A 21,381-nucleotide genomic window follows, 5' to 3' on the forward strand; every position below is an offset into this window, starting at 1 on the left:
GAGGTCACCAGCACCCATGGGTGCTGCTTGGGGGACACAACTGGCACCCATGGATCTCCTAAAGGTCCCAATGGAGAACATACAAGTGGTCCTCAAGGTCCCAAGCACCCATGGGTGATGCCAAGGGGGGCGCTACAGGCACCCATGGACGTCTATATGGATCGCGAAGTACCACCAGGGAGGTGCTATGGGTGATTAGGGAGAGCATCCAAGTGGTACTCGAGGTCACCAGCACCCATGGGTGCTGCTTGGGGGACACAACTGGCACCCATGGATTTCCTAAAGGTCCCAATGGAGAACATACAAGCGGTCCTCAAGGTCCCCAGCACCCATGGGTGCTACTTGGGGGCGCTACAGGCACCCATGGACCTCTAAAGGGATCGCGAAGTACCACCAGTGAGGTGCTATGGGTGACTATGGAGAGCATCCAAGTGGTACTCAAGGTCACCAGCACCCATGGGTGCTACTTGGGGACACAACTGGCACCCATGGATCTCCTAAAGGTCCCAATGGAGAACATAAAGTGGTCCTCGAGGCCACCAGCACCCATGGGTGCTACTTGGGGGACACTACAGGCACCCATGGATTTCCTAAAGGTCCCAATGGAGAACCTCCAAGCGGTCCTCAAGGTCCCCAGCACCCATGGGTGCTACTTGGGGGCGCTACAGGCACCCATGGAGCTCTAAAGGGAACACGAAGTATCACCAGTGAGGTGCTATGGGTGACTATGGAGAGCATCCAAGTGGTCCTCGAGGCCACCAGCACCCATGGGTGCTACTGAGGGACACTACAGGCACCCATGGATCTCCTAAAGGTCCCAATGGAGAACCTAGGGTGCTCCTCAGGGCCCCCAGCACCCATGGGTGCTGCCGGCAGGGTGCTCCAGGCACCCATGGACCTCTACAGGGATTGCTAAGTACCACCAATGAGATGCTATGGGTGACTATGGAGAGCATCCAAGTGGTCCTCGAGGCCACCAGCACCCATGGGTGCTACTGGGGGACACAACTGGCACCCATGGACCTCTAAAGGTCCCAATGGAGAACCTCCAAGTGGTCCTCAAGGTCCCCAGGCCCATAGGGCACCCATGGGTGCTACTTGGTGACACAACAAGCACCCATGGACCTCCCTAAAGGTCCCAATGGAGAACCTCCAAGTGCTCCTCAAGGTCCCCAGCACCCACCAGGCACCCATGGGTGCTCCTGGGGTGACACAACTGGCACCCATAGACCTCCTAAAGGTCCCAATGGAGAACCTCCAAGTGGTCCTCAAGGTCCCCAGGCCCATAGGGCACCCATGGGTGCTCCTGGGGTGACACAATTGGTACCCATAGACCTCCTAAAGGTCCCAATGGAGAACCTCCAAGTGCTCCTCAAGGTCCCCAGCACCCACAGGGCACCCATGGGTGCTCCTGGGGTGACACAACTGGCACCCATAGACCTCCTAAAGGTCCCAATGGAGAACCTACGGTGCTCCTCAAGGTCCCTAGCACCCATAGGGCACCCATGGGTGCTCCTGGGGTGACACAACTGGCACCCATAGACCTCCTAAAGGTCCCAATGGAGAACCTACGGTGCTCCTCAAGGTCCCTAGCACCCATAGGGCACCCATGGGTGCTACTGGGGTGACACAACTGGCACCCATAGACCTCCTAAAGGTCCCAATGGAGAACCTCCAAGTGCTCCTCAAGGTCCCCAGCACCCACAGGGCACCCATGGGTGCTCCTGGGGTGACACAACTGGCACCCACAGACCTCCCAACGGAGAACCTAAGGCGCTCCAGCACCCATGGGTGCCCCCCCCTTACCTTGCTGATCTGCTCGATGCCCTGCAGCGTCATGTCGGTGAGCATGTTGGACTCGATGCAGCGCAGGAAGACGTCGTCGTCCATCTTGTCCACCACCTCCTCCTCCTGGGGACCAAACCCAGGGGACATGGGTGACCCAGCAGCACCCATGGGTGCTCCCAAAGGGGAGATGGGTGGGGGGGGGGGGGGGTCCCCACCTCCTGCATCTTGTTCTCGTCGCTGTTCATGATGCGGATGCGCAGCACCAGCTTCTCGGCGTTGTCGTCGTTGAAGATGCAGTTGAGGTCGTCCCCAAAGCCTGCTCGTGGGGACAAAGAGGGGTGGGGGGGTTTGGGATGTGGGGCCTCAGGGTCCACCCAGGACCAGGCAAAGACCCCCACAGGGCCGCAAGGCGCACTGGGGACCACAAAAAGCTTCAGAGGTGCCCCCAAACCCCCCTTTAGATGCCCTCAAACCCCTTTTAGATGCCCTCAAACCCCTTTTAGATGCCCTCAAACTCCCTTTAGATGCCCTCAAACCCCCTTTAGATGCCCTCAAACCCCTTTTAGATGCCTTCAAACCCCTTTTAGATGCCCTCAAACCCCCTTTACTCCCCCCAACTCCCCTTTAAACTCCCCCAAACCACCTTTAGATACCCTCAAACCCCCCTTAGATGCCCTCAAACCCCCCTTAGATGCCTTCAAACCCCCTTTACCCTCCCCAAACCCCCCTTAGATGCCCACAAACCCCCTTTAGAAGCCCCCAAACCCCCTTTAGATGCCCTCAAACCCCTTAGATGCCCTCAAACCCCCCTTAGATGCCCTCAAACCCCCTTTAGAAGCCCCCAAACCCCCTTTAGATGCCCTCAAACCCCTTTTAGATGCCTTCAAACCCCTTTTAGATGCCCTCAAACCCCCTTTACTCCCCCCAACTCCCCTTTAAACTCCCCCAAACCACCTTTAGATACCCTCAAACCCCCCTTAGATGCCCTCAAACCCCCCTTAGATGCCTTCAAACCCCCTTTACCCTCCCCAAACCCCCCTTAGATGCCCTCAAACCCCCTTTAGAAGCCCCCAAACCCCCTTTAGATGCCCTCAAACCCCTTTTAGATGCCCTCAAACCCCTTAGATGCCCTCAAACCCCCCTTAGATGCCCTCAAATCCCCTTTAGAAGCCCCCAAACCCCCTTTAGATGCCCTCAAACCCCTTTTAGATGCCCTCAAACCCCTTTTTGATGCCCTCAAACCCCTTTTAGATGCCCTCAAACCCCCTTTAGATGCCTTCAAACCCCCTTCAGATGCCCTCAAACCCCCCTTAGATGCCTTCAAACCCCCCTTAGATGCCCTCAAACCCCCTTTAGATGCCCTCAAACCCCTTTTAGATGCCTTCAAACCCCCTTTACCCTCCCCAAACCCCCTTTAGATGCCTTCAAACCCCCTTTAGATGCCCTCAAACCCCCTTTAGATGCCCTCAAACCCCCTTTAGATGCCTTCAAACCCCCCTTAGATGCCCTCAAACCCCCTTTAGATGCCCTCTAACCCCCTTTAGATGCCTTCAAACCCCCTTTACCCTCCCCAAACCCCCTTTAGATGCCTTCAAACCCCCTTTAGATGCCCTCAAACCCCCTTTAGATGCCCTCAAACCCCCTTTAGATGCCTTCAAACCCCCTTTAGATGCCCTCAAACCCCCTTTAGATGCCTTCAAACCCCCTTTAGATGCCTTCAAACCCCCTTTACCCCCCCAAACCCCCTTTACCCCCCCCTTAGACCCCCCGTGTGTCCCCCCGCTCTCCCCCCAGGCCCACCCGCGTTGATCTTCTCGGCGATCTGCTCCATGGTGAGCTTCCTGTCCGTCATGTGCTTGCGGTCGAGCTCGACGCGCAGGAGCCAGGGCGAGATGCGGCTCACGTCGAAGTCGGGCATCTCGTAGTAGACGTTGACCCACTCCTGGTCCTCGGCCACCACGGTGCTCTGAGGGTTGGGGTCGTAGTAGATGGCGGTGTTGGCGGTCACCTTGCGGAGGGTGGTGTGCTCCAGGCGGCACAGGATGTCCTGGGGGGGGGAAAAGTGGGGGGGGGGGGGGGTTAGGTGGGGTGGAGGGGATGTGGGGTGGAGGGGATGGGGATGACATGGGAATGATGGGGATGATGTGAGAGGTGACACAGGACCATGGGGGTGAACGCCATGGGGATGGACGCCATGGGGATGGACGCCATGGGGATGGACACCACAGCGATGGTCACCACAGAACACAACACAGTTGACCCCAGGACACCGACACAACCACCCCACAGCCTAAGAGTAGCCCCCCCACCCCACAGCGGGGCTGCCCCCCAACCCAACCCAATCCAACCCAACCCAATCCAACCCAACCCAACCCAATCCAATCCAACCCAACCCAATCCAACTCAACCCAATCCAACCCAATCCAACCCAACCCAATCCAACCCAACCCAATCCAACCCAACCCATCCCAACCCAACCCAACCCAATCCAACCCAACCCAATCCAACCCAATCCAACCCAATCCAACCCAACCCAATCCAACCCAACCCAATCCAACCCAACCCAAGCCAACCCAATCCAACCCAACCCATCCAATCCAACCCATCCCAACCCAATCCAACCCAACCCATCCCAATCCAATCCAACCCAATCCAACCCAATCCAACCCATCCCAACCCAATCCAACCCAACCCATCCCAATCCAATCCAACCCAATCCAACCCAATCCAACCCAACCCAAGCCAACCCAGCCCAACCCAATCCAACCCAACCCAATCCAATCCAACCCAACCCATACCAACCCAACCCAATCTAACCCAACCCAATCTAACCCAACCCAATCCATCCCAACCCAATCCAACCCATCCCAACCCAACCCAATCCAACCCAACCGAACCCAACCCAACGCAATCCAACCCAACCCAACCCAAGCCAACGCAATCCAACCCAACCCAAGCCAACCCAATCCAACCCAAGCCAACCCAAGCCAACCCAACCCAATCCAACCCAATCCAACCCAACCCAATCCAACCCAATCCAACCCATCCCAACCCAATCCAACCCAACCCAAGCCAACCCAATCCAACCCAACCCATCCAATCCAACCCATCCCAACCCAATCCAACCCAACCCATCCCAATCCAATCCAACCCAACCCAAGCCAACCCAGCCCAACCCAATCCAACCCAACCCAATCCAATCCAACCCAACTCATCCCAACCCAACCCAATCTAACCCAACCCAATCTAACCCAACCCAATCCATCCCAACCCAATCCAACCCATCCCAACCCAACCCAATCCAACCCAACCGAACCCAACCCAACGCAATCCAACCCAACCCAACCCAACCCAAGCCAACGCAATCCAACCCAACCCAAGCCAACCCAATCCAACCCAACCCAACCCAAGCCAACCCAACCCAATCCAACCCAATCCAACCCAACCCAATCCAACCCAATCCAACCCATCCCAACCCAATCCAACCCAACCGAACCCAACCCAATCCAACCCAACCTAACCCAACCCAATCCAGCTCAACCCAATCCAACCCAACCCAACCCAATCCAACCCAATCCAACCCAATCCAACCCAACCCAATCCAACCCAACCCAAGCCAACCCAATCCAACCCAAGCCAACCCAATCCAACCCAACCCAACCCATCCCAACCCAACCGAATCCAACCCAACCCAATCCAACCCAACCGAACCCAACCCAACGCAATCCAACCCAACCCAACCCAAGCCAACGCAATCCAACCCAACCCAAGCCAACCCAATCCAACCCAACCCAACCCAAGCCAACCCAACCCAATCCAACCCAATCCAACCCAACCCAATCCAACCCAATCCAACCCATCCCAACCCAATCCAACCCAACCGAACCCAACCCAATCCAACCCAACCTAACCCAACCCAATCCAGCTCAACCCAATCCAACCCAACCCAACCCAATCCAACCCAACCCAACCCAATCCAACCCAACCCAATCCAACCCAACCCAAGCCAACCCAATCCAACCCAAGCCAACCCAATCCAACCCAACCCAACCCATCCCAACCCAACCGAACCCAAGCCAACCCAAGCCAACCCAAGCCAACCCAACCCAATCCAACCCAACCCAAACCTTGGCTCTCTCGGCGTCGCGGGCGCTCTGCCCCAGCAGGAACACGGTGAGCGAGGGGGTCTTGGGCTTCTTGGAGATGTTGATGAGCTCCTTGAGGCGCGGCACGCCGAGGGTGACGTTCTTGGCCGAGACGCCGGCGTAGTGGAAGGTGTTGAGGGTCATCTGGGTGGCCGGCTCGCCCAAGGACTGCGCCGCCAGGGCACCCACCATCTCCCCTGGGTGAGCCTGGGGGGGGGGGGGGGACACACACGACACCCAACACAACACGGGGGGGTGGGAGGGAGGGGGTCAATGGGGGTCCTCCAAACACCGCACGGCAGCTCGGCCATGCCGGCGACACGCGGAGCCTACTCCTTAGACCCCATAGCGACTCTCTAGACCCCCATATCTACCCTTTAGACCCCATATCTACCCTCTAGACACCTGTATCTTACTTCTAGACTCCATACGTACCCCTTAGCCCCCCATATCTACCCCTCAGCCCCCCATAGCTACCCCTCAGCCCCCCATACGTACCCCTTATCCCCCCATAGGTACCCCTTAGCCCCCCATATGTACCCCTTAGCCCCCCATATCTACCCCACAGCCCCCCATACGTACCCCTTAGCCCCCAAACATACCCATTATCCCCCCATGCATACCCCTTATCCCCCCATACATACCCCTCAGCCCCCCATAGATACCCCTCAGCCCCCCATACGTACCCCTTACCCCCCCGTACGTACCCCTTATACCCCCATACATACCCCTTAGACCCCCATATCTACCCCACAGCCCCCCATACGTACCCCTCAGCCCCCCATACGTACCCCTTAGCCCCCAAACATACCCATTATCCCCCCATGCATACCCCTTATCCCCCCATACATACCCCTCAGCCCCCCATAGCTACCCCACAGCCCCCCATACGTACCCCTTACCCCCCCATACGTACCCCTTATCCCCCCATACATACCCCTTAGACCCCCATATCTACCGCTCAGTCCCCCATAGCTACCCCTCAGCCCCCCATATCTACCCCTCAGCCCCCCCGTACGCACCCCTTAGCCCCTCATACGTACCCCTTATCCCCCCATATCTACCCCTCAGCTCCCCATATCTACCCCTCAGCCCCCTATATGTACCCCTCAGCCCCCTATATGTACCCCTTAGACCCCCATAGCTACCCTTCAGAGCCCCATATCTACCCTCTAGACAGCGGTATCTTACTTCTAGACCCCATATGTACCCCTTAGCCCCCCATACATACCCCTTAGCCCCCCATATCTACCCTTCAGACACCTGTATCTTACTTCTAGACCCCATACGTACCCCTTAGACCCCCGTATCTACCCTCTAGACTTCAATATCTCAGCTCTAGACCCCCATATCTATGCTTTAGACAGCTATATCTTACTTCTAGACCCCATATGTACCCCTTAGCCCCCCATATGTACCCCTGAGACCCCCATATCTACCCTTTAGCCCCCCATATCTACCCTTCAGACACCTGTATCTTACTTCTAGACCCCATATGCACCTCTTAGACCACCATATCTACCCTCTACACTTCAATATCTCAGCTCTAGACCCCCATATCTATGCTTTAGACAGCTATATCTTACTTCTAGACCCCATATGTACCCCTTAGCCCCCCATATGTACCCCTGAGACCCCCATATCTACCCTTTAGCCCCCCATATCTACCCTTCAGCCCCCCATATCTACCCTTCAGACTCCTGTATCTTACTTCTAGACCCCCTATGTACCCCTCAGACCCCCATATGTACCCCTCAGCCCCCCATATGTACCCCTGAGACCCCCATATCTACCCTTTAGCCCCCCGTATCTACCCTTCAGACACCTGTATCTTACTTCTAGACCCCATATGCACCCCTTAGACCACCATATCTACCCTCTACACTTCAATATCTCAGCTCTAGCCCCCCATATCTATGCTTTAGACAGCTATATCTTACTTCTAGACCCCATATGTACCCCTTAGCCCCCCATATGTACCCCTGAGACCCCCATATCTACCCTTTAGCCCCCCATATCTACCCTTCAGCCCCCCATATCTACCCTTCAGACTCCTGTATCTTACTTCTAGACCCCCTATGTACCCCTTAGACCCCCATATGTACCTCTGAGACCCCCATATCTACCCTTTAGCCCCCCATATCTATGCTTTAGACAGCTATATCTTACTTCTAGACCCCATACGTACCCCTGAGACCCCCATATCTACCCTTTAGCCCCCCATATCTATGCTTTAGACAGCTATATCTTACTTCTAGACCCCATACGTACCCCTGAGACCCCCATATCTACCCTTTAGCCCCCCATATCTATGCTTTAGACAGCTATATCTTACTTCTAGACCCCATATGTACCCCTGAGACCCCCATATCTACCCTTTAGCCCCCCATATCTATGCTTTAGACAGCTATATCTTACTTCTAGACCCCATATGTACCCGAGACCCCCATATCTACCCTTTAGCCCCCCATATCTATGCTTTAGACAGCTATATCTTACTTCTAGACCCCATACGTACCCCTGAGACCCCCATATCTACCCTTTAGCCCCCCATATCTATGCTTTAGACAGCTATATCTTACTTCTAGACCCCATATGTACCCGAGACCCCCATATCTACCCTTTAGCCCCCCATATCTATGCTTTAGACAGCTATATCTTACTTCTAGACCCCATATGTACCCGAGACCCCCATATCTACCCTTTAGCCCCCCATATCTATGCTTTAGACAACTATATCTTACTTCTAGACCCCATACGTACCCCTGAGACCCCCATATCTACCCTTTAGCCCCCCATATCTATGCTTTAGACAGCTATATCTTACTTCTAGACCCCATATGTACCCCTGAGACCCCCATATCTACCCTTTAGCCCCCCATACCTATGCTTTAGACAGCTATATCTTACTTCTAGACCCCATATGTACCCCCCAACCCCCCCCACTCACGATGGCCTGGTTGAACTTGGACTCGATCTCCCCCAGGAGCCAGTCGAAGGCCTCCCCGCTGAGGCGGAACTCGTCGGCCATGCGGCGGGCGCAGAGCGTGGAGCGCAGGTGGATGTTGAAGAGCAGCGTGGCGTTGTGCTGCGCCTGCCGGCTCAGCGGGTCCTCGCCGTTCACGATCACCAGGCGCCGGCTCAGCTCCCGCACCCCTGCCGGACACGGGCGCCTTACTACGGCCCTACTACGGGGTTACTATGGGGTTACTACGGCCTTACTACGGGGTTACTATGGGGTTACTATGGCCTTACTACGGGGTTACTATGGGGTTACTACGGCCTTACTACGGGGTTACTACGGCCCTACTACGGGGTTACTATGGGGTTACTACTGCCTTACTATGGGGTTACTACGGCCTTACTATGGGGTTACTATAGGGTTACTGTGGGCATACTATGCACTTACTATGGGGTTACTATGCAGTTACTACAGGGTTACAACAGGGTTACTATGCTATTACTATGGGATTGTTATGGGCTTACTATGGGCATACTATGCACTTACTATGGGGTTACTACAGACTTACTATAGGTTTACTATGGGGTTACTATAGGGTTACGATGCTATTACTATGGGGTTACTATGGGCATACTATGCAGTTACTACAGGTTTACTATGGGGTTACTATGGGGTTAGTATAGGGTTACTATGCTATTACTATGGGGTTAGTATAGGGTTACTATGCTATTACTATGGGGTTACTATAGGGTTACTATGCTATTACTAACGGGTTAGTTACCCATTACTATAGTTACTATATAGTTACTGTAGTATAGTTACTATAGGGTTACTATGGGCATACTATGCACTTACTATTGGGTTACTCTGCAGTTACTACAAAGTTACTATAGGTTTACTATGGGGGTACTATAGGGTTACTATGCTATTACTATGGGGTTGTTATGGGGTTACTATGGGCATACTATGCACTTACTATGGGGTTACTATGCAGTTACTACAGGTTTACTATGGGGTTACTATAGGGTTACTATGCTATTACTATGGGGTTGTTATGGGGTTACTATGGGAATACTATGCACTTACTATGGGGTTACTATGCAGTTACTACAGTTACTGTAGGTTTACTATGGGGTTACTATAGGCATACTATGCACTTACTATGGGGTTGTTATGGGGTTACTATGGGCACACTATGCACTTACTATGGGGTTACTATAGGTTTACTATGGGGTTACTATAGGGTTACTATACTATTACTATGGGATTGTTATGGGGTTACTATGGGCATACTATGCACTTACTATGGGGTTACTATGCAGTTACTACAGAGTTACTATAGGTTTACTATGGGGTTACTATAGGGTTACTATGCTATTACTATGGGGTTACTATGCAGTTACTACAGAGTTACTATAGGTTTACTATGGGGTTACTATAGGCATACTATGCACTTACTATGGGGTTGTTATGGGGTTACTATGGGCACACTATGCACTTACTATGGGGTTACTATGCTATTACTATGGGATTGTTATGGGGTTACTATGGGCATACTATGCACTTACTATGGGGTTACTATGCAGTTACTACAGAGTTACTATGGGGTTACTATGGGGTTACTATAGGATTAATATGCACTTACTATGGGGTTACTATGCAGTTACTATAGGCTTACTACAGGGTTACTATAGGTTTCCTATGGGGTTAGCATAGGATGTCTATGGGGTTACTATGGGGTTACTATAGGTTTACTATGAGGTTAGCATAGGATTTCTATGCAGTTACTACAGGTTTACTATGAGGTTAGCATAGGTTTACTATAGGTTTACTACGGGGTTACTATAGGTTTACTATGGGGTTACTAAAGGGTTGCTATGGGCATACTACGCTATTACTATAGGATTACTATGCAGTTACTACAGAGTTACTATAGGTTTACTATGCGGTTACTACAGGTTTACTATGAGGTTAGCATATGTTTACTATGGGGTTACTATGCAGTTACTATAGGATTACTATGGGGTTACTATAGGTTTACTATGGGGTTAGCACAGGTATGCTATGGGGTTACTATAGGTTTACTATGGGGTTAGCACAGGTTTGCTATGGGGTTACTATAGGTTTACTATGGGGTTAGCACAGGTTTGCTATGGGGTTACTATAGATTTACTATGGGGTTAGCACAGGTTTGCTATGGGGTTACTATAGGTTTACTATGAGGTTAGCACAGATTTACTATGGGGTTAGCAGGTTAGCTATGGGGTTACTATAGGTTTACTATGGGGTTAGCACAGGTTTGCTATGGGGTTACTATAGGTTTACTATGGGGTTAGCACAGGTTTACTATGGGGTTACTATAGGTTTACTAAGGGGTTAGCACAGGTTAGCTATGGGGTTACTATAGGTTTACTATGGGGTTAGCACAGGTTTGCTATGGGGTTACTATAGGTTTACTATGGGGTTAGCACAGGTTTGCTATGGGGTTACTATGAGGTTAGCATTGGTTTACTATGGGGTTACTATAGGTTTGCTATGGGGTTACTATAGGTTTACTATGGGGTTAGCACAGGTTAGCTATGGGGTTACTATAGATTTACTATGAGGTTAGCATAGGTTTGCTATGGGGTTACTATAGGTTTACTATGAGGTTAGCACAGGTTTGCTATGGGGTTACTATAGATTTACTATGGGGTTACTATAGGTTTACTATGGGGTTAGCACAGGTTTGCTATGGGGTTACTATAGGTTTACTATGGGGTTAGCACAGGTTTGCTATGGGGTTAGCACAGGTTAGCTATGGGGTTAGCACAGGTTTGCTATGGGGTTACTATAGGTTTACTATGGGGTTAGCACAGGTTTGCTATGGGGTTACTATAGGTTTACTATGGGGTTAGCACAGGTTAGCTATGGGGTTACTATAGATTTACTATGGGGTTAGCACAGGTTTGCTATGGGGTTACTATAGATTTACTATGGGGTTAGCACAGGTTTGCTATGGGGTTACTATAGGTTTACTATGGGGTTAGCACAGATTTACTATGGGGTTACTATAGGTTTACTATGGGGTTAGCACAGGTTAGCTATGGGGTTACTATAGGTTTACTATGGGGTTAGCACAGGTTTGCTATGGGGTTACTATAGATTTACTATGGGGTTAGCACAGGTTTGCTATGGGGTTACTATAGGTTTACTATGGGGTTAGCACAGGTTAGCTATGGGGTCACTATAGGTTTACTATGGGGTTAGCACAGGTTAGCTATGGGGTCACTATAGGTTTACTATGGGGTTAGCACAGGTTAGCTATGGGGTTACTATAGGTTTACTATGGGGTTAGCACAGGTTAGCTATGGGGTTACTATAGATTTACCCCTTCAACCTCTCAATGGGGGTGCCCCCCAGCACCCCCCAACTCACCCTCCACCACTTTGATGGGGTGCAGGTCCGAGGGCAGCCGGGAGTTGATGTGGAAAATCTTCTGCGCGTTCCAGATCATGCGGAGCAGGTTACAGGGGAGCACGACCTGGGGGGGGAGACCCCAAAATGGGGTTCAGGACCTCAAAAATGGGGCTCAGGACCTCAAAAATGGGGCTCAGCACCCCCAAAATAGGGGATAGGACCTCAAAAATGGGGCTCAGCACCCCAAAAATGGGGTTCAGGACCTCAAAAATGGGGTGTAAGAGCCAAAAATGGGGTTCAGGACCCACAAAACGGGGTTCATGATCCCCAAAATAGGGGATAGGACCTCAAAAATGGGGTGTAAGAGCCAAAAATGGGGTTCAGGACCCACAAAACGGGGTTCATGATCCCCAAAATAGGGGATAGGACCTCAAAAATGGGGTGTAAGAGCCAAAAATGGGGTTCAGGACCCACAAAACGGGGTTCATGATCCCCAAAATAGGGGATAGGACCTCAAAAATGGGGTGTAAGAGCCAAAAATGGGGTTCAGGACCCACAAAACGGGGTTCATGATCCCCAAAATAGGGGATAGGACCTCAAAAATGGGGTGTAAGAGCCAAAAATGGGGTTCAGGACCCACAAAGTAAGGCATAGGAGCTCAAAAATGGGGCTCAGCACCTCAAAAATGGGGTTCAGGACCTCCAAACTGGGGTTCAGGACCCACAAAATAGGGGATAGGACCTCAAAAATGGGGTTCAGGACCTCCAAACTGGGGTTCAGGACCCACAAAATAGGGGATAGGACCTCAAAAATGGGGCTCAGGACCTCAAAAATGGGGTTCAGGACCCACAAAATAGGGGATAGGACCTCAAAAATGGGGCTCAGCACCTCAAAAATGGGGTTCAGGACCCACAAAGTAAGGCATAGGAGCTCAAAAATGGGGCTCAGCACCTCAAAAATGGGGTTCAGGACCTCCAAACTGGGGTTCAGGACCCACAAAATAGGGGATAGGACCTCAAAAATGGGGCTCAGGACCTCAAAAATGGGGTTCAGGACCTCAAAAATGGGGTTCAGGACCCACAAAATAGGGGATAGGACCTCAAAAATGGGGCTCAGGACCTCAAAAATGGGGTTCAGGACCTCAAAAATGGGGTTCAGGACCCACAAAATAGGGGATAGGACCTCAAAAATGGGGCTCAGGACCTCAGGGTTTAGGAGGTCAAAAAAGGGGTTCCCCCCCCCATGGATCCCCCCTGCCCCTCCTCCACGGATCCCCCCATTCCCTGTGTTCCCCCCTTCTGCCCTCCCCCACCTTGCTGTCCCTGGTGGGAAGATGAGGATCCCCCATTGCCCATCCCCCACCCCATGGATCCCATCCCCCCCATCCCCCCCCATGGATCCCCTCCCCCACCTTGCTGTCCCCGGTGGGGAAGATGAGGATCCCCCATCCCCCCCCATGGATCCCATCCCCCCCATGGATCCCCTCCCCCACCCCATTGCCCATCCCCCACCCCATGGATCCCATCCCCCCCATCCCCCCCCCATCCCCCATCCCCCACTCCATGGATCCCCTCCCCCACCTTGCTGTCCCCCGTAGGGAAGATGAGGATCCCCCATTGCCCATCCCCCACCCCATGGATCCCCCATCCCCCCCCATGGTTCCCCTCCCCCACCTTGCTGTCCCCTGTTGGGAAGATGAGGATCCCCCATCCCCCCCCCCATGGATCCCATCCCCCCCCTCCCCCACCCCATGGATCCCCTCCCCCACCTTGCTGTTCCCAGTGGGGAAGATGAGGATCCCCCCATTGCCCATCCCCCACCCCATGGATCCCATCCCCCCCCATTGCCCATCCCCCCCCCATGGACCCCCCCATCCCCCACCTTGCTGTCCCCGGTGGGGAAGATGAGGATCCCCCATCCCCCCCCCATTGCCCATCCCCCACCCCATGGATCCCATCCCCCACCCCATAGATCCCCTCCCCCACCCCATGGATCCCCTCCCCCCCCCATGGATGCCCTCCCATCCCCCACCTTGCTGTCCCCGGTTGGGAAGATGAGGATCCCCCATCCCCCCCCCCATTGCCCATCCCCCACCCCATGGATCCCATCCCCCCCCCATTGCCCATCCCCCACCCCATGGACCCCCTCCCCCACCTTGCTGTTCCCAGTGGGGAAGATGAGGATCCCCCATTGCCCATCCCCCACCCCATGGATCCCATTGCCCCCATGGATCCCATCCCCCACCCGATGGATCCCCTCCCCCCCCCATGGTTCCCCTCCCCTCCCCCACCTTGCTGTCCCCTGTTGGGAAGATGAGGATCCCCCATCCCCCCCCCATTGCCCATCCCCCACCCCATGGATGCCCCCCCATCCCCCACCTTGCTGTCCCCGGTGGGGAAGATGAGGATCCCCCATCCCCCACCCCATGGATCCCATCCCCCCCCCATCCCCCATCCCCCACCCCATGGATCCCCTCCCCCACCTTGCTGTCCCCGGTTGGGAAGGTGAGGATCCCCCCATCCCCCCCCCATCCCCCATCCCCCCCATCGCCCATCCCCCACCCCATGGTTCCCCTCCCCCACCTTGCTGTCCCCGGTGGGGAAGATGAGGATCCCCCATCCCCCACCCCATGGATCCCCTCCCCTCCCCCACCTTGCTGTTCCCAGTGGGGAAGATGAGGATCCCCCATCCCCCACCCCATGGATCCCCTCCCCTCCCCCACCTTGCTGTTCCCAGTGGGGAAGATGAGGATCCCCCATCCCCCACCCCATGGATCCCATCCCCCCCCCATTGCCCATCCCCCCCCCCATGGTTCCCCTCCCCTCCCCCACCTTGCTGTCCCCGGTGGGGAAGATGACCCTGAGCACCTCGCGGTCCTCCCGCATCCTCTCGAATTCCCGCTCCAGCTCGTTCTGGACGTGAGCGTTGGACAGGAGCTCCTTGACCAGCTCCTCCTGCAGCGTCCGCCGCAGCGCCCGCTCGTTGCTGCAGTCAAAGCGGAATCTATGGGGCAGGACAGAAAGGGGTCAGTGTGGGGCAGGAGAGAAAGGGGTCAGTGTGGGGCAGGAGAGAAAGGGGTCAGTGTGGGGCAGGAGAGAAAGGGGTCAGTGTGGGGCAGGAGAGAAAGGGGTCAGTGTGGGGCAGGAAAGGGGTCAGTGTCCCAGCTCCTCCTGCAGCGTCCGCCGCAGCGCCCGCTCGTTGCTGCAGTCAAAGCGGAATCTATGGGGCAGGACAGAAAGGGGTCAGTGTGGGGCAGGAGAGAAAGGGGTCAGTGTGGGGCAGGAGAGAAAGGGGTCAGTGTGGGGCAGGAGAGAAAGGGGTCAGTGTGGGGCAGGAGAGAAAGGGGTCAGTGTGGGGCAGGAAAGGGGTCAGTGTCCCAGCTCCTCCTGCAGCGTCCGCCGCAGCGCCCGCTCGTTGCTGCAGTCAAAGCGGAATCTATGGGGCAGGAGAGAAAGGGCTCAGTGTGGGGCAGGAGAGAAAGGGGTCAGTGTGGGGCAGGAGAGAAAGGGGTCAGTGTGGGGCAGGAAAGGGGTCAGTGTGGGGCAGGAAAGGGGTCAGTGTGGGGCAGGAGGGAAAGGGGTCAGTGTGGGGCAGGAAAGGGGTCAGTGTGGGGCAGGAGAGAAAGGGGTCAGTGTGGGGCAGGAGAGAAAGGGGTCAGTGTGGGGCAGGAAAGGGGTCAGTGTGGGGCAGGAGGGAAAGGGCTCAGTGTGGGGCAGGAGAGAAAGGGGTCAGTGTGGGGCAGGAAAGGGGTCAGTGTGGGGCAGGAGAGAAAGGGGTCAGTGTGGGGCAGGAGAGAAAGGGCTCAGTGTGGGGCAGGAGAGAAAGGGGTCAGTGTGGGGCAGGAGAGAAAGGGGTCAGTGTGGGGCAGGAAAGGGCTCAGTGTGGGGCAGGAGAGAAAGGGGTCAGTGTGGGGCAGGAGAGAAAGGGGTCAGTGTGGGGCAGGAGAGAAAGGGCTCAGTGTGGGGCAGGAGAGAAAGGGGTCAGTGTGGGGCGGGAGAGAAAGGGGTCAGTGTGGGGCGGGAGAGAAAGGGGTCAGTGTGGGGCGGGAGAGAAAGGGGTCAGTGTGGGGCAGGAGAGAAAGGGGTCAGTGTGGGGCAGGAGAGAAAGGGGTCAGTGTGGGGCAGGAAAGGGGTCAGTGTCCCAGCTCCTCCTGCAGCGTCCGCCGCAGCGCCCGCTCGTTGCTGCAGTCAAAGCGGAATCTATGGGGCAGGAGAGAAAGGGCTCAGTGTGGGGCAGGAGAGAAAGGGGTCAGTGTGGGGCAGGAAAGGGGTCAGTGTGGGGCAGGAGAGAAAGGGGTCAGTGTGGGGCAGGACAGAAAGGGGTCAGTGTGGGGCAGGAAAGGGGTCAGTGTGGGGCGGGAGAGAAAGGGGTCAGTGTGGGGCAGGAGAGAAAGGGGTCAGTGTGGGGCAGGAAAGGGGTCAATGTGGGGCAGGAAAGGGGTCAATGTGGGGCAGGAAAGGGGTCAGCATCCACCGCATCACCCGCTCGTTGCTGCAGTCAAACCTGAACCTGGATGTGTGGGGCAGGAAAGGGGTCAATGTGGGGCAGGGAACATGGGGGGAGGGAAAGGGGTCAATGTGGGGCAGGAAAGAGGTCAATGTGGGGCAGGAAAGAGGTCAATGTGGGGCAGGAAAGGGGTCAGCATCCGTTGCAGCGCCTGCTCGTTGCTGCAGTCAAACCTGAACCTGGATGTGTGGGGCAGGAAAGGGGTCAATGTGGGGCAGGAAAGGGCTCAGTGTGGGGCAGGAAAGGGGTCAATGTGGGGCAGGAAAGAGGTCAATGTGGGGCAGGAAAGGGGTCAATGTGGGGCAGGAAAGGGGTCAGTGTGGGGCAGGAAAGGGGTCAGTGTGGGGCAGGAAAGAGGTCAATGTGGGGCAGGAAAGGGGTCAGCATCCACCGCATCGCCCGCTCGTTGCTGCAGTCAAACCTGAACCTGGATGTGTGGGGCAGGAAAGGGGTCAATGTGGGGCAGGGAACATGGGGGGAGGGAAAGGGGTCAATGTGGGGCAGGAAAGAGGTCAATGTGGGGCAGGAAAGAGGTCAATGTGGGGCAGGAAAGGGGTCAGCATCCGTTGCAGCGCCTGCTCGTTGCTGCAGTCAAACCTGAACCTGGATGTGTGGGGCAGGAAAGGGGTCAATGTGGGGCAGGAAAGGGCTCAGTGTGGGGCAGGAAAGGGGTCAATGTGGGGCAGGAAAGAGGTCAATGTGGGGCAGGAAAGGGGTCAATGTGGGGCAGGAAAGGGGTCAGTGTGGGGCAGGAAAGGGGTCAGTGTGGGGCAGGAAAGAGGTCAATGTGGGGCAGGAAAGGGGTCAGCATCCACCGCATCGCCCGCTCGTTGCTGCAGTCAAACCTGAACCTGGATGTGTGGGGCAGGAAAGGGGTCAATGTGGGGCAGGGGAACATGGGGGGAGGGAAAGGGTCAATGTGGGGCAGGAAAGAGGTCAATGTGGGGCAGGAAAGAGGTCAATGTGGGGCAGGAAAGGGGTCAGCATCCGTTGCAGCGCCTGCTCGTTGCTGCAGTCAAACCTGAACCTGGATGTGTGGGGCAGGAAAGGGGTCAATGTGGGGCAGGAAAGGGGTCAGTGTGGGGCAGGAAAGAGGTCAATGTGGGGCAGGAAAGGGGTCAATGTGGGGCAGGAAAGAGGTCAATGTGGGGCAGGAAAGGGGTCAGCATCCACCGCATCGCCCGCTCGTTGCTGCAGTCAAACCTGAACCTGGATGTGTGGGGCAGGAAAGGGGTCAATGTGGGGCAGGAGGGAAGATGGGGGGCACCAAGGGGGACACAAGAACTTGGGGGGCACCAAGTTGAGCTCCACCACGCTCAGAAGCGGCTCAACCCCACCTCCTCCCCATAGCCCATCTCCCCATAACCTCTTCCCCATAACCAACCCCAGCTGCCCCCTAAGTTCTCTTCCCCATAACCAACCGCAGCTGCCCCCTAAGTTCTGTCCCCCATAACCAACCCCAGCTGCCCCCCAAGTTCTCTTCCCCACAACCAACCCAGCTGCCCCCTAAGTTCTCTCCCCCCACCCAACCCCAGCTGCCCCCCAACTTCTCTCCCCCCCAACCCCAGCTGCCCCCCAAGTTCTCTTCCCCACAACCAACCCCAGCTGCCCCCTAAGTTCTGTCCCCATAACCAACCCCAGCTGCCCCCTAAGTTCTGTCCCCCATAACCAACCCCAGCTGCCCCCCAACTTCTCTTCCCCATAACCAACCCCAGCTGTCCCCCAACTTCTCTTCCCCACAACCAACCCCAGCTGCCCCCCAAGTTCTGTCCCCACAACCAACCCCAGCTGCCCCCTAAGCTCTGCCCCCACAACCAACCGCAGCTGCCCCCCAAGTTCTCTTCCCCATAACCAACCCCTACTGCCAACTAAGTTCTGTCCCCACAACCAACCCCTACTGCCCCCTAAGTTCTCTTCCCCCCAACCGCAGCTGCCCCCCAAGTTCTCTTCCCCATAACCAACCGCAGCTGCCCCCCAACTTCTCCCTCCCCCCAACCGCAGCTGCCCAAGTTCTGTCCCCCATAACCAACCCCAGCTGCCCCCCAAGTTCTCTTCCCCACAACCAACCCCAGCTGCCCCCCAACTTCTCCCTCCCCCCAACCCCAGCTGCCCCCCAAGTTCTCTTCCCCATAACCAACCCCAGCTGCCCCCCAAGTTCTCTTCCCCACAACCAACCCCAGCTGCCCCCTAAGTTCTCTTCCCCACAACCAACCGCAGCTGCCCCCCAAGTTCTCTTCCCCACACCCAACCCCAGCTGCCCCCCAAGTTCTCTCCCACACCCAACCCCAGCTGCCCCCCAAGTTCACCCCCCCCCCCGTTCTGCCCCCTTACTTCTTCTCGAAGGCCTTGTTGGAGGCCTTGAGCGTGGCGAGGTTCTGGAACTCCACGCTCTCGCCCCCCAGCCCGTCCTCCCCATAGCGCAGCTGCACCACCTGGTTGATGGAGTTCCGCACCGTGGCGTCGTACTTCACCATCACCGACTCCATGGACTTGATCAGCCGGCGCTGGATGTAACCTGGGGGGCGGAGGGAGGGAGGGGTCATGGGGGGACTTGGGGGGCGGAGGGAGAGGGGGGACTTGGGGGGTGGAGTGGGGATGGGGGTGGAGGAGAGGGGGGACTTGGGGGGCGGAGTGGGGATGGGGTGGAGGGAGAAGGGGGACTTGGGGGGTGGAGTGGGGCTGGGGGGAGTTGGGGGTGGAGAGAGGGGGGACTTGGGGGGCGGAGAGGTAATGGGGGGGTTGGGGGGCAGAGAGGGGATGGGGGGTGGAGGGAGAGGGGGGACTTGGGGGGTGGAGTGGGGATGGGGGGTGGAGTGGGGCTGGGGGGAGTTGGGGGGCAGAGTGGGATTGGGGGTGGAGGGAGAGGGGGGACTTGGGGGGTGGAGTGGGATGGGGGGGTTGGGGGGCAGAGAGGGGATGGGGGGGTTGGGAGGTGGAGGGAGAGGAGGGACTTGGGGGGCAGAGTGGGATTGGGGGGACTCGGGGGGTGGAGAGGGGATGGGGGGTGGAGGGAGAGGGGGGACTTGGGGGGTGGAGTGGGGATGGGGGGGATGGAGTGGGGCTGGGGGGAGTTGGGGGTGGAGAGAGGGGGGACTTGGGGGGCGGAGTGGGATTAGGGGGAGTTGGGGGGCAGAGCGGTGATGGGGGGGCAGGAGGGGGCTGGGGGGGCTTGATGGACCCCAAAACCCCCTTTAACCCCCCCAAGACACATGTGGGGCAGACTCCATCACCCCAAACCCCCTTTAACCCCCCTAAGACACATGTGGGGCAGACTCCATCACCCCCAAACCCCCTTTAACCCCCCAAGACACATGTGGGGCAGACTCCATCACCCCCAAACCCCCTTTAACCCCCCCAAGACACATGTGGGGCAGACTCCATCACCCCCAAACCCCCTTTAACCCCCCTAAGACACATGTGGGGCAGACTCCATCACCCCCAAACCCCCTTTAACCCCCCTAAGACACATGTGGGGCAGACTCCATCACCCCCAAACCCCCTTTAACCCCCCTAAGACACATGTGGGGCAGACTCCATCACCCCCAAACCCCCTTTAACCCCCCCAAGACACATGTGGGGCAGACTCCATCACCCCAAACCCCCTTTAACCCCCCCAAGACACATGTGGGGCAGACTCCATCACCCCCAAACCCCCTTTAACCCCCCTAAGACACATGTGGGGCAGACTCCATCACCCCCAAACCCCCTTTAACCCCCCTAAGACACATGTGGGGCAGACTCCATCACCCCCAAACCCCCTTTAACCCCCCCAAGACACATGTGGGGCAGACTCCATCACCCCCAAACCCCCTTTAACCCCCCAAGACACATGTGGGGCAGACTCCATCACCCCCAAACCCCCTTTAACCCCTTCAAGACACATGTGGGGCAGACTCCATCACCCCCAAACCCCCTTTAACCCCCCTAAGGCACATGTGGGGCAGACTCCATCACCCCAAACCCCCTTTAACCCCCCCAAGACACATGTGGGGCAGACTCCATCACCCCCAAACCCCCCTTAACCCCCCAAGACACATGTGGGGCAGACTCCATCACCCCAAACCCCCTTTAACCCCCCTAAGACACATGTGGGGCAGACTCCATCACCCCAAACCCCCTTTAACCCCCCCAAGACACATGTGGGGCAGACTCCATCACCCCCAAACCCCCTTTAACCCCCCCAAGACACATGTGGGGCAGATCCCATCCACCCCAAACCCCCTTTAACCCCCCTAAGACACATGTGGGGCAGACTCCATCACCCCATACCCCCTTTAACCCCCCTAAGACACATGTGGGGCAGACTCCATCACCCCCAAACCCCCTTTAACCCCCCTAAGACACATGTGGGGCAGACTCCATCACCCCATACCCCCTTTAACCCCCCTAAGACACATGTGGGGCAGACTCCATCACCCCCAAACCCCCTTTAACCCCCCTAAGACACATGTGGGGCAGACTCCATCACCCCCAAACCCCCTTCAACCCCCCAAGACACACGTGGGGCAGATCCCATCCACCCCAAACCCCCTTTAACCCCCCTAAGACACATGTGGGGCAGACTCCATCACCCCCAAACCA

At 56.2% G+C, this 21,381-nt stretch overlaps 1 protein-coding gene across 1 annotated transcript in view; it reads right to left on the minus strand.

Moving 5' to 3' along the window:
- The window catches only part of POLR2A (RNA polymerase II subunit A), a gene marked incomplete at its 5' end in the record, with an annotated part of 29,365 nt that extends 9,886 nt beyond the window's left edge, over positions 1 to 19,479 (minus strand). The window contains 8 exons of the mRNA XM_061443760.1: positions 1,807 to 1,911; positions 2,004 to 2,104; positions 3,589 to 3,835; positions 5,916 to 6,140; positions 8,884 to 9,089; positions 12,313 to 12,418; positions 15,126 to 15,297; positions 19,132 to 19,479. Of these exons, the coding sequence (XP_061299744.1) occupies positions 1,807 to 1,911; positions 2,004 to 2,104; positions 3,589 to 3,835; positions 5,916 to 6,140; positions 8,884 to 9,089; positions 12,313 to 12,418; positions 15,126 to 15,297; positions 19,132 to 19,479 (1,510 nt within the window). The remainder of the gene's footprint in view (positions 1 to 1,806; positions 1,912 to 2,003; positions 2,105 to 3,588; positions 3,836 to 5,915; positions 6,141 to 8,883; positions 9,090 to 12,312; positions 12,419 to 15,125; positions 15,298 to 19,131) is intronic.
- Positions 19,480 to 21,381: the final 1,902 nt, after the last annotated feature.

Source organism: Pezoporus flaviventris, unplaced genomic scaffold (assembly GCF_033815535.1).
Source record: "Pezoporus flaviventris isolate CSIRO_AGI_PZ_B2104156 unplaced genomic scaffold, CSIRO_AGI_Pfla_v1 ptg000522l, whole genome shotgun sequence".
NCBI lineage: Eukaryota > Metazoa > Chordata > Aves > Psittaciformes > Psittacidae > Pezoporus > Pezoporus flaviventris.